General features: G+C 39.0%; 1 protein-coding gene across 8 annotated transcripts in view; it reads left to right on the forward strand.

Annotated features, from left to right (window-relative positions):
• Positions 1-13,940, forward strand: part of CDON (cell adhesion associated, oncogene regulated) — a 102,930-nt gene that overhangs the window by 49,410 nt on the left and 39,580 nt on the right. For all 8 annotated transcript variants that reach the window (XR_011075352.1, XM_068554359.1, XM_068554358.1 and 5 more), the window contains 3 exons: positions 4,040-4,393; positions 9,511-9,800; positions 11,405-11,579. Coding sequence is in view for 7 of the 8 variants with exons in the window: in XM_068554359.1 (XP_068410460.1) it covers positions 4,040-4,393; positions 9,511-9,800; positions 11,405-11,579 (819 nt within the window). In the remaining variant the exon portion in view is untranslated. The remainder of the gene's footprint in view (positions 1-4,039; positions 4,394-9,510; positions 9,801-11,404; positions 11,580-13,940) is intronic.

Genomic DNA, 13,940 nt, shown 5'->3' on the forward strand with positions numbered 1-13,940 from the left:
GGTTTTGTTCTGGTTAAAAATTAAATCCTTTTTTCAAAAAAGGAAATAATCCTATCACCATAACAGAGCAGTGTTCATTTTCCATGTTCCTTTCTAGTTGCAGGTAGGCATTTCCATGAAGAAGCAACCTTATTTAATCACGCTCATTTAAAAAAAATTTTTATAATATTTTTTCAACAGATACTACATAGTTTTGAAAAGGCATAATTTTGAAAAGCACATGGTAGAAGTCTCACTCATGTTCCCCAGCCAGCCAGATTTCTCTTTAGAACTAACTAGTTTTATCATTTTCTTGAATATCCTTGTATGTATGTATAATCAATTACATATAACATGTGAGCTTGTGTGCATTTAATAACGATGTCTTTTTTTTTTTTAACATAAATGGTGGTAGCATTCATATAAATTACCTTGAATTTTTCCTTAAAAATTTTTCCTTGAATTTTACCTTAAAAATTACCTTGAACTTTTCACTTCACATATATCTTGGACATCTTCTCATATGGTACATTAAAGACTATTTTCATTTCTTTTTAAAAATGGCTGCTTAGTCTTCCATTGTATAGTTGTGATGATTTGACTAGTACCTCATTGATGGCTGTTTCTAATCCTTCACTATTACAAGAAGTCTACAATGAATGTCCTTCTACATAGATTATTTTGCACATGTGTGAATATCTCTAACATAAATTCTTAGAAATGAACTTGCTGAATAAAAGCATATCTGCCTTGGTAATTTTGATAGATATCATTGCTCTCCAAAATAGTTACTAGTTTACACTCCCACTAGCAATGTTTCCACATATCCTCACCAAGGCATGGTGTTGTCAAAATTTCTGTTTAATCTTTGCCAATCTGATAGGTTTAAAAAAAAGTATCTTTTGATCTATATATTTTTTATTATTATGAATGAAGTTGGACATCTCATCATGTGTTTATGAGCCATTTGAATTTGCTTTCCTGTGTATTGACTGTTCATTGTCTTTTGCCCATTTTAAATTAGGTTGTTGGTCTTTTTTCTTATTTATAGGAGTTCTTTATATATTAGGGAGATTAATCTTTTGTCTGAGAGTTATAAATATTTCAAATTTCAAAGAATCAGGATGATAGAGACCAATTCTCTGAACCTGGTGCAATTAATTTAGATGTTAATAATAAAAAATAATTTTTAAATGGCATGTATTTGGAAACTTAGAATTATAGTTCTCAACAGCTGGGTCAAAAAATCATAATGGAAATTTAAAATTCTTTCAATGATAATGAGTGTCAAATTGTGTGGGTTATAGGAAAAAGGAACATAGAATTTATAGCCTTAAATGCTTATAAAAGAAAGCTAGTAAAACTGAAAATTAGTGAACTAAGTAAAATAACAGAATAGATTTAAAGAAAACAGAAGAAAGGAGATAATAGAGATATGGGCAGAAATCAATTAAATAGAAAATGAAGATAAAATAGGATCAGTAAAGATAAAGTTTAACTAAGGAGTTATCCCAGTAATCAATCAGAAAATTTAAAGTATTATTCATCCTATTTAATGAATAAAGGAGAAAAACAACATGATTATCTCAATAGAAGCAAAAAAACATCTGACATAATTCAGTATCCATGATAGACACTCTTAGGAAAACAGAAATAGAAGGAACTTTCTTAACTTGATAAAGAGTATCTAACAAAAACTCACCGGAAACATTACTTTTAATGGCGAAATGTTTAAGCATTCCCTTTAAAATCTCTTTTAGTTGTCATCATAGCGGAGATTCTAATCAGTACAGAATGACAAGAAAAAGAAATGAAAGATGTAAGGATAAGAGAGAAAGAAAACTCAATCGTTATTCATTCACAGCTGCTATGGTTGTCAATATAGAGAATCCTCAATAGTTTGATGGCAAATTGTTAGAAATAATAAAAGCTTTTAGCAAGGTGGCTGGATAAAGACCAATAAACAAGAATGTTGCCTTTCTGTGTACGAGTGTGTTAGCCAGGTTTCTCTAGAGAAACAAAACACAAGAGGATATATAATATACACATAGGAGGAGATTTATTATGGAAACTGGCTCTCACAGTTATGGAGGACAAGTCTCCCATCTACATACTGGAGAAGGAGGGAAGCCAATGATGCAGTTGAGCTGTGGGAGGAGGAGTGATGGTATAAGTCTCAACCTAAGTCCAAAAGCCAGAGGTCCAGGAGCACTGATGTCCAGTGTCCTAGGGCAGAAGAACGATGGCTCAGCTCATAGAATTCGCCCTTCCTCTGCATTTTTGTTCTACTGAGGCCCTCAACGGATTGCATGGTGCCCACCCACATTGGGGAGGGCCATCTGCTATACTCACTTTACCAATTCAGATGCTAATTTCTTCTGGAAACATGCTCACAAACACAGCTAGTTATCTGGGCATCCCTTAGCCCAGTCAAGCTGACACATAAAATTAACCATTACAACTAGCAACAGACAGAAAACGTAATTTAAAGGACACTCTAAAAGAAGGAGAACAAGAAAGTGGGGACCTTGCTTTACCAGATATTAGAACATACACAAAAATCTATAGTAATTAAGACAGTGTTGTATTATTGGTGCAGGAACAGACAAATAGACTCTTGGAACAAGACAGAGACCAGCAAAAAGGATTTGCACTAAGGATTTGACTTAGGTGGCATTGCAGATCACCAAGGGGAGGATATCCATTTCAAGATTTGATGTAGGATAATTGGTTATCAAAATGGAGAAGAAGAAATTAAATCTCTAACTCACATTGTACACAAAGACAAATTTCCAGTGGATTAAAGACCTGTATATGAAAGGCAAAATGGCAAAGTTTTTGAAGAAAATATAGAAGAATATCTATATGATCTGGGTAAAACTTTTCAACAAGACATTTTAGGCTAATTTTTAAGAAAAGATTGGTATGACTACATTAAAATTAAAGCATCCTTATTATTTAAAGATACCATTAAAAATGAAAAGAAAAGCAATAAACTGAGAGAAGATACTAGTAACATATGTAACTAACAAAAGAGCAGTATCTAGTACTTACAAAGAATTCAGAACCATTACAAAAAGGATAAAGGATCCAATAGAAAAATGGAAAAAATGCACTTGACAGAGGAGGAAAAATGAGTGGCAGATAAATATGTGAAAAGATAGTCAACCTCCTTAGTACTGAGGGAAATGCAGGTTACGACCCATGAAAGCATTTTAAACTTTTTAGATTAGTAAAAATTCAGAAATCTGATCATTGTTGATAGACTTCGTCAAACACAGGAAGTAAGACTGGAAAAGGAGAAAGATGTGCTGGAGAAAATGTCATTTGTAATCGATATTCCATTGTGAGATCACTTAAAAATCCCCCCCGAAAAATACCTGGGACCAAAAGGAAAGAGTTGGTGCCACTTGTTCAGAAACAAAAATTTGTTCACGTATTTGGTCAGAAATATGTTTGTCAACTGTAATTCAGAACAGGTTTTTCTCCCAGGATTTTTGTAATCAGATTTTTGCACCCTGGAATTGACTGTCTTTTTGAAGGACTATTATTTAGTTTTATACTTCTTTACACCTTTTTCATGTTAAAGTCTGAGGTTTTGGCTTCACATGTTCTGTATTTACAGTGGTCAGATGCAGAGGATGCAAATTGGAAACCTCTCTATGGATTCCTTTATATACATTCCTTCCTTTCTGAAGGACAGGCAACCTACGTGGGAAATGTCTAGGAGCCCACACGATGAAAAATTCTACTTTTTATTGACTGCTTTACTTGGTGAAAGTTGAGAAGCGAACTAACAAGGAAGGAGATATCTTTGTTCTAATCATTACTATTATCATTACTACTTGCTAATGACATTGCAAACACTGTTACTTCAGTGAATGCACATGTTCACCACACTGTTCTGCATGTAAAACACTGTTTAGAAACACACATATAAAAGATGTTTCTAAGACAGCTACTTGCGCACGACACAACATTTACGTAATAGGATGAAATTATTTTGCATTGTAGATACTGTAATGTTCTTAATTTGTGTGAATTACTTTTTTTTTAACAGACAGTGGACTCAAGCCTGTTATAATTACAGCACCAGCAAGTGCAGAGGTGGCCTCTGGAGGCTCCGTGACTTTGTCCTGCAATGCCACCGGGGTGCCAGTTCCAACCATTCGTTGGTACGACAGGCATGGATTGATAACCAGCCATTTGTCTCAAGTTCTTAGATCTAAATCCCGAAAACCGCACTTATCAAGACCTGGGGGTTCTGACCTGGAGCCTGTGTACTTCATCATGTCCCAGGCTGGCTCAAGCTCTCTATATATTCAGGCTGTTACTCGGGAACACGCTGGGAAGTACACCTGTGAAGCTGCAAACGCACACGGCACCACACAGTCGGAAGCTGTCCTCACTGTTGGTGAGTTGTCATTAGTACCTTTTCCCAGGTGAATGGTTTCCTTTGATAGTAGGGGATAAAGTGATTTGAAGTAGATTTTAATGAGTCTAGCAACCTCTAAATATATATGTATTTACCAACAACAGTGAAATGTAGAACTGCATTGTTTGGTATTTGGCCTTATGCGAACCAGATGAACTTTGGTCTCCACTTCTGGTGGGTTTGTTAAGCTTGTAGTTTTCCTATAGGACACTTTCATTTGGGAGCAAGCCCAAGGTATGACCTCTTTGGGGAATTAATGCTTTTGGTTTTCTAAGCTGAAAATATCGTTGCAGATATTTTCAGGTGGGCCCTTAGTAAGGGTAGTATTCAGTCTAAAGAGTTGGCTTTTATTGGGAATGTTGAGTCACGTGTACTGTCAAACAACACCCATCTGTATATTTGCCTCAACCTTACTCAAAGTTATTGTTCTAATAGGGTGTATAATATAATATTCTTTATATTTTACTGATTTTGGGTGATGATGACTTAATTTGGAGTACTGGTATATAGAATATCAGTATTATTCAAATTAATTCAAATTTGACTTAATCCACATTCAAATCTTATATCAGTGGGCATTGGTGAGGGTGCCCTACTCATAGGGCTGGTGTGAGGATTCAAGGAGTCTGTACCTGTAAAGTGCTTAGAATGATGTCTGGAAGTAGAATGCCTTCAATAAATACTACGTATTAGGTTACAATTATTACTATCTAATTATTATTAAATTATAATTATCCCTTCTGGTAGTGTTTAGGGAAGAAGAAATAGTTACTGATATTAGTAGACCTCAATAATCCTTAAATAAAGAAGGTAGTTAAGTGTTGCATAAATTTATACACACATATGGATGTGTATATGTATGTGTACGTGTGTGTGTTTATATATCTGTTCTGCTAAGCAAAAATAGGAGTGGCTGTGCTCAATATTGTTAGCTGTAAGACAGCTGTCATGCAGGCACTGCTTGGGTATCATTTGGCTGAAGTGATTTTCTTTTAAATTTTTTATTTTTTAAAATGTATTTATTTATTTGGCTGTGTCGGGTCTTAGTTGCGGCATGCGGGATCTTTCGTTGTGGCATGCGGGCTCTTCTTTGCCGCGTGTGGGCTGCTCTCTATTTGTGGTGTGCAGGCTCCAGAACGCATGGGCTCAGCAGGTGCGGCGCGCAGGCTCAGTTGCCCCGCGCCATGTGGGATCTTAGTTTTCCGAACAGGGATCGAACCTGCGTCCCCTGCATTGGAGGGTAGATTCTTAACCACTGGACCCCCAGGGAAGTCCCTGAAGTGATTATGTTATGTAAATAAAGGGTAAAGGGAGCCATAGACATCACAGTCATAGCTGATGGAACTAGGTAAGTATCTGGTTGTCTAACTGCCTCACTTTATTTTTATTTTATTTAATTAATTAATTAATTAATTTATTTATTTATTTGGCTGTGTTGGGTCTTCGTTTCTGTGCGAGGGCTTTCTCTAGTTGTGGCAAGCGGGGGCCACTCTTCATCACGGTGCGCGGGCTTTTCACTGTCGCGGCCTCTCTTGTTGCGGAGCACAGGCCCCAGACGCGCAGGCTCAGTAGTCGTGGCTCACGGGCCTAGTTGCTCCGCGGCATGTGGGATCTTCCCAGACCAGGGCTCGAACCCGTGGCCCCTGCATGGACAGGCAGATTCTCAACCACTGCGCCACCAGGGAAGCCCCTCATTTTAAATATGAGAAATCTGAAGCCCTTAGAAGATACATAACTTGTTTAGATTCGATCTTTCTAGATCTTTAAGATCCCCCTCACTCCCAGGATTTTATGTCTTGATAAATACCATTTTTTATGTATAGTAACCCCATGAGCTACATCCTACCTGAGTGGTCCTTCGTTGCTTCTTTTACGTGCTCTATAGTAATTACTGAAGTCTAGCTGAGTCTATTAAAGCTCAGAACAGCAGGTAACAACAACCCACTTCTTCCCATGGGAATCTGAGCTTATTATTAAATTCTAGCATGCTGGCAGCCTTTACTTTATTTGTTATGAAGGGGGGAGTAAGCAAGATGACTCTCTCCCCCACCTTCTTTTCTTTCCAGAGACCTTGGGTTTTTGAGGTCCTGGATGTACAAATATTTGTAGAGTGAGTTGTAACTTTTCAAAACTATAATGGGAGTTGGCCTGGGGTCCTAAATAGTTTAGGGTGGGGTTGCTGGTTTGAGTGGTCACAGTGGGAACAACTTTGGCAGATCTGGTTCCGTTCCCTGTTGAGCTGGTTTCAACTCAGAGTCATTAATTCATAGACATTACCATAGTTATAGTACTTAGAAAGCCAGAGTTTTATCAATCTGTTTTCCAATTCAAAAAACATTCTACCTTAAAAAATGCTAGATGTCTCTTCTGACCATTTCACAGAGTTATTTTGAAGATAAATTGAGATCGTGTATGTGAAGAACCTTTGGAAAGTACTGTGAAGGCCTTATGAATTGTATCTAGTATCTGTGAGTGCTCAAATTCTGTTATCGGGAATAGTAGAAGAAAATTAATTGAATCCCCTTTTCGATAAAAGTTATGGAAAAGTCTCATTGCAGCCTGAACACAAGTGGAATTTTGATACTCCTGCAGTAGACACAGGCTGTAGCATAACATTTTTTCTCATGCCTCTGTATAAACTGAGGCGTGTGGTATTCAAACTCTTCTACAGCCAAATACCACTTCCCAGTGGTGACCTGCCCAGAGGATCCATGAAACACTAATGATAAAAAGGTCCTTCTCCACTGCCCTGAGCCACAGCTAATTGCCTCTACTTGCTAGAGTCCATCTCTGCATTAACAGGCTCTCGACCACACCCTTCACATCCAGCCCACATTCTGACTCACTAGATAAACACGACTGTTCCAGGAGCAATATTTGGAAGCTGTGTCAGCGAACTTAATTAGTTTTCTTCTATATTATTTTCCCACTAGCTTCTTGTTTTCTTTGATGGGGGATGCTTCTGGGACACCTTTTCTCTCTTTTAAACAAACAGAGAACCAGAGAACCGACCTTCCACTGTTAGTCCTGTTTTTTGGTCAGTTCTCTATGAAACTGCAGTAGTTCTCCTAATACACTCCCACCTTGCACCAGGAATCCGACTTCATTGTGGAAAGGAGACTCTGCCGTTGTTTCCTCAGCTCCCTTCCTCCACAAAAGTAGGAGACTTTTCATTGCCAGTATTAATAGTGCTTTAGAGAAACTAGGCTGTCGACCCTCGGGTTTTATTGTGCTGGCAGTTTATTTGTTTTCATAAATTGCTCTCTCATTTTTTCACTGCAGCACCTCTAACATTCTCCTGCCAGCTGTTGTCACTTAATCTCTCAGAACCCGACTTTCTTCATCCGTAAAGTGGGTATATTACCATCTACCTAAGAATGTTGTTTTGAGAATTAGATGGGATGATGGTTATTAAGTGTCTGGCACAATGCTTGGCACATAATATGTGATCTGTAATTCTTTTTGGGTGTAGGTGACCAATTTATTTTTTTTCAGCACAAATAGATTATTTTTACCTTCCTGTGTAGATTCTGTATGCTCATTGTAATAAGTATTAAGGCTGTCTGCCTGTTTTATCTTTAGATTGGCAAATTCTTTTTTTAAATTTATTTTATTGAAGGATAGTCGATTTACAATGTTATGTTAATTTCCACTGTACAGCAAAGTGATTCGGTTATACATATACATTCTTTTTCATCTTCTTTTGCATCATGGTTTATCACAGGATATTGAATATAGTTCCCTGTGCCATACAGTAGGGCCTTGTTGTTTATCCATCCTACATATACTAGTTTGCGTCTGCTGATCCCAAACTCCCAATCCTTCCCTCCCCCACCCCCGTCCCCCTTGGCAACCACAGGTCTGTTCTCTGTATCTGTGAGTCCGTTTCTGTGGCGTAGATGAGCTCATTTGCATCGTATTTTAGATTCCACATGTAAGTGATATCATATGGTATTTATCTCTTTCTGACTGATTTCACTTAGTATGATATAGATTGGCAATTTCTTAAGCCGACCTTGTGTTCTATCCACAGAGAGGGCTCATTTGGAAACAAGTAAATTCGTCCTTTATCTTTGCTAGTCTTGCTTCATTTCTTCCCTCTTCTTGCCTGTGGCTTGTCTTAACGTGTGTAGGGTAGGTATTTAGTTATCTGTTGTTGTATAACTACCCCCAAAGGTGAACAGCTTAAAACAACAGCTCCTTTATTACCTGACAATTCTGTGGGTTAACTAGATGCAGCTGGGCGGTTCTGCAGGCCTTACTTGGAGTCTCTTAGCCCCTTGTCTCTTAGCCCCTTAACCTGGGACTGGAACAGCCAAAGTGGCTTCACTCACGCGTGTGGCATCTTTGTAAGGGCTGGACCCCACCCACATCCCCTGCCTCTCCCTCTCTCCCCCCTCCCCCCTCCTCCCGCCCCCTCTCCCCCTCCCCCTCTCCCTCCCCCCCATCACCCCTCTCCACGGGTAGCTTGGACATCTATCTGTATGTGGCAGCACTGCAGTAGGGGTGCCAGGCCTTCTTAAGGCTTAAGCCTGGAAGAGCGCAGCCTCTCTTGGGCCTGGTGTCCGTTAAAACGAGTCACAGGGCAGCCCGGATTCAGCGTGGGAGGGGACTGCTCAAGGGTGTGAACATTGAGATATCTTCGGAGACTAGCTACCCAGTAGGTAATAGCCTGACTCTTGACCTTTTCTTTACTATTTAGTTTACTTTGTTCCCAAGGGAATGCATTACTCATTGTGTTTCATTTACCAACTAGAGTTAAAAGTTGTTCTCCAACTTAAAATCTTCTGAGGTTACCCTAGCAAATTGCTGTTGTAAAAGAGGGAATGCTGGTGTCGAGCAAGGAAGAATGGCATCCTCTCAGCTACTAAACTCCTGCATCATAGAACTGATTTTTCAGACAATTAATTTGCTCCTTCATGAATGAGAGATGGCTACTGGAGATTAGATGTTTCCATGAATCATAAATTGAAATGTTACCTACTTTAACTTCTAGGGCTCAAACTGTGTTGACAGTGTGTTAGATCACTGTATGAGAGACCCTGAAATAATGAATTTCTTCAATCTCCTCTTTTTCTTTCTCCGTTTCTCTGCAGTTCCTTTTGAAACAAATATAAAAGCAGAAATAGTCACACCTTCTGATCCCACTCAGAATGATAAAAGTGATGGTTCAGAAACTGGTCTATTGAGCTCATTTCCGTTGAAGGAACATTCCAGTGCTACAGAATCGTCATCAGAGAAAAATGCTAGTGGTACCTCTGTCCCCGATGCCCCCATCATTCTGAGCCCCCCACAGACGCACACACCAGATACGTACAACCTGGTCTGGAGGGCGGGGAAGGATGGCGGGCTGCCCATCAATGCCTATTTTGTGAAGTATCGAAAGGTAATGTCTTCTCATTTATCATCTTTTCCTTCTCACACCTTCACATCCTGTGTATAACACATGCTTGTTATCTTTCACATTTGTGGAGTGGCAGGAAACAGGAGTGTCCCAGAATGATGAGTTTGGGAGAGAAATGCCAGCAATCATGCCGGATTTACCAGTCTTATAAAAGCAGTAAGAATGAAGTACAAATAATTTCCCCTCAAACTGGGATTCTAAGAACCCAGTAACTTCTAGACATTTTTAATCAAATATTTTAACCCCTTGGGTATAAAGTTCTATAAACCAATTTTTAAAAAGTAATTCCTTCCCTCTCTGAGATGGCAGAATGAAGTTTATTTAGTAAAAAAGCAGTTTCTTATTAGAAACAACTGTTTGAACAAAGTTGTCCCTTATAATCTCTGACAAATGTTTTCATTTCAAGTTCTCTTAATTGTATTAAAACCTTACACTGTTTGGTCATTTATTATGGTAAACCTTGATTGTCTCAGTTGATTTTTCAGGTGATGTTTTTCATCCACAGGCTTCTATTAAAGCAAAATGAAAAAAAATCTCCCCTCTTTGTTTAATGAGACTGTGAATGAAATGGGAGGAGATGCACTCGTATTTAAAATAATTTTCTATGTTCAAGACATTTTGGTATCCATCATTTAACAGTAATACTTTTTCTTTAGGTATTTTTTTATTGAAGTATAGTTGATTTACAATGTTGTGTTAATTACTGCTATACAGCAAAGTGATTCAGTTATACCTATATATACATTCTTTTTTTCATATTCTTTTCCGTTACGGCTTATCACAGGATATTGGATATAGTTCCCTGTGCTCTACAGTAGGACCTTGTTGTTCATCCATCCTGTATATAAAAGCTTACATCTGCTAACCCCAACCTCCTACTCCATCCCTCCCCTTATAGTAATATTTTTAATATCTGGAAAAATTAACATGGTGATATTTGAGAGTTTATTCACTGTTTGTAACCTGATGATTCTAGATGCGGATAGTTTCACGGACATTCTTATCCACGTGAAACTTCCCATGTAATGTTGGCTCTCGGTTCCATTAATCAAGACCCAACGGATTGGATCTCTTTCTGTTTCCTCGAGCTCACATTGAACAGTGTCAAGACATGAAGCAAGACTGTTGGAAATATATAATGCGTAATTATATAATTTATACATGTATAGACATACATAGTATATATTTTGATTTATCATATATTATACATAGTATATATTATCATTAATACATGTTATTGTATACTTATTTAATTCTCCCATTAGCCCAGTAAGAAAGGAGCATTGTTTCCATTACAAGAAAAGGAAACAAACTGGGTGACCAAATAACTTGCTTGAGGCCGTAAGTTAGTGGCAGCTAACGGAGCAGGAGTCTTTTCACAGTGAGAATCCCTAAGTTCTTGCTATAGGTCTCCTTCCATTTCTTAACGTGAAGAGGTGTTACATCTCTTTCACTTTCGATAGTGTATTACTTCCCAAAATTCATCTGGAATTGAATGACTTCTAGTTTTTATCCAGTTGGAATGGAAGATTCTTCTGCCCTGTATCTCCTTTTTTTAAAAAAATGCCTTATTTTCCCTCGAGTAGCTGGAAGATGGTGTTGGCGTGGTGGGAAGATGGCACACAGTTCGAGTCCCAGGAAGTGAAAATGAGCTCCATTTAACGGAACTGGAGCCATCGAGTCTCTACGAAGTTTTGATGGTGGCAAGGAGTGCAGCAGGTGAAGGACAGCCTGCCATGCTCACCTTCCGAACCAGCAAAGGTGAATATAATCTTCCTTAAGTGGAAGGAGTTGGCTGTCTTGATGTCACTTTAATAATAAGTGTCTTTTGGGGTAGTAGAGATTCTTGTTTATAAATTTACTAAATAAACCTTTTATAGTAACTTTCGAGGCCACATTTGGATGGTTGTATTCTTCTATTCCATCCAGTATTTCACAGATATTTTTGAGGGCTTGTTATAGGTAAGACAGTAGGGTAGGTGATGCAGGGAAAATGAAGATGATTAAGACAAGATCCATCCTAATGGAGCTTCTACTTTGTTAAGAAAGGTAACATATATACATAAATACCAACGCAAAATTTCGGTTCAGCTAATATTTACTGAATGGCTTCTCTGTGCCAGGCAATAAACAAAATAGACAATACTCCTTTGCCCTCATGGAGCTTCCATTCTAGTTGGGAGAGATAAGTTATAAGAACATTAGTAGGTGGTGAGTGTTAACAAGAGAAATAAATTAAGGGATGGGTATGGTATAGGAAGTGTATGAGATAGCAGTTGTCACAATTTGAGCAGGTGGCCAGAGAACTCCTCAATGAGTAGTTGACAGCAGAGCAGAACTTAAAGGAGGTGCGTGAAAACCATGTGGGTATTTAGGGCAAGAACATCCCAGTAGAGAGGATAGCAAGTGCAAAGGCCCTGGGGTGGGTGTACTTGGTGTGCCCTAGGAACACTGAGGGGCCATAGTGATGGGAGTAAAGTAAGTGGGGAGGGGAGAACGCTCAGGGAGATGGCAGAGTGGCCAAAGCACTAAGTACGTTGTCCACCCTGCAAGGACACTGACTTTGACCCTGAGTGAGCCGGAAGCTTTGGAGGGTTTTGAGCAGAGTTGTGACACAATCTGTTGTGTGTTTCAATGGGACATACTGGCTGTAGGGTAAGGATAGACTGGAGGAGGGCAAGGGAATAGGGAGAGAAACCAGATCTGACAAGGACTAGGAAAGACTTACAGAGAAGATGCCAGAGGATAGTCTTTCTGTGGGGTAGCTTGTGAGGGTAGCTTGATTGAAAAGATGCCATTGCCGGTTGGCCATAAGTGAACAAAAAGACTTCAGTGAGCAGAGATGGGAATTGGGGAGAGGAGTATTCTCGGGGTGGCACAGTATTAAAAAGGAGTTCTGATGATTGAGAAGAAATTGTCTATTGGCTTTTGAAAAAGATCCTTTCGGACTTCCCTGCTGGTGCAGTGGTTAAGAATCCACCTGCCAATGCAGGGGACACAGGTTCGAGCCCTGGTCCGGGAAGATCCCACGTGCCGCGGAGCAACTAAGCCCGTGCGCCACAACTGCTGAGCCCGCGTGCCACAACTACTGAAGCCCGCGCACCTAGAGCCCGTGCTGCACAACAAGAGAAGCCACTACAATGAGAAGCCCACACACCACAACAAAGAGTAGCCCCCGCTCGCCACAACTAGAGAAAGCCCACGCCCAGCAACAAAGACCAGTGCAACCAAAAATAAATAAATTAATTAATTAAAAAGCAAAAAAAAGAAAAAGGAAAAGACCCTTTCATCTAATTACTGAGCCTGGCCTGAAAAATAATGAGTATTTCTTATTTGAAATGTATTTTGAATTAACTTCCATAATTAGTCCTTAGTTGTTTATAAAGTGTGACCTACAAATACTGAATAGTAAGCATGTATTTCAGTTTTAAAACAATCACCGAATTTCACTTTTTGCCTCTTGAAATTTTAAAACTTAACATGACAGCTTTCCCATGAAGAAGCTTAACAGAAGCTCTTAAATAATGAATTTTATGTGTCAGAATTAAGAAATATGTACAGTAAAAAGAAAAATGAGTGAATAGTTTGAAAACCTTCACTCTAGTCATTTGGCTTTTTCACTTGTGTCATTTTTTCTATGTGTAAATTAAAGCTGGCCTGGTGAAGAAAGACACATTTTAGTTATAGGTACTACAAAAAGCCAAAGTAATTTTTTTTTTAATTTATTTATTTATTTTTGGCTGTGTTGGGTCTTCGTTTCTGTGCGAGGGCTTTCTCGAGTTGCGGCGAGCGGGGGCCACTCTTCATCGCGGTGTGCGGGCCTCTCACTGTCGCGGCCTCTCTTGTTGCGGAGCACGGGCTCCAGACGCGCAGGCTCAGTAGTTGTGGCTCACGGGCCCAGTTGCTCCACGGCACGTGGGATCTTCCCAGACCAGGGCTCGAACCCGTGTCCCTGCATTGGCAGGCAGATTCTCAACCACTGTTCCACCAGGGAAGCCCCAAAGTAATTTTTAAAGTTAATTCCTCATATTAGCTAAGTAATTAAAATGTAGGTTTTAAATTTAGACACTGTAACGATAAGTTTATATATTTGTATCTATATGCCAGGTGAGTTTCATAGTA

The sequence above is a fragment of the Eschrichtius robustus genome, chromosome 11 (assembly GCF_028021215.1).
Source record: "Eschrichtius robustus isolate mEscRob2 chromosome 11, mEscRob2.pri, whole genome shotgun sequence".
Taxonomy (NCBI): domain Eukaryota; kingdom Metazoa; phylum Chordata; class Mammalia; order Artiodactyla; family Eschrichtiidae; genus Eschrichtius; species Eschrichtius robustus.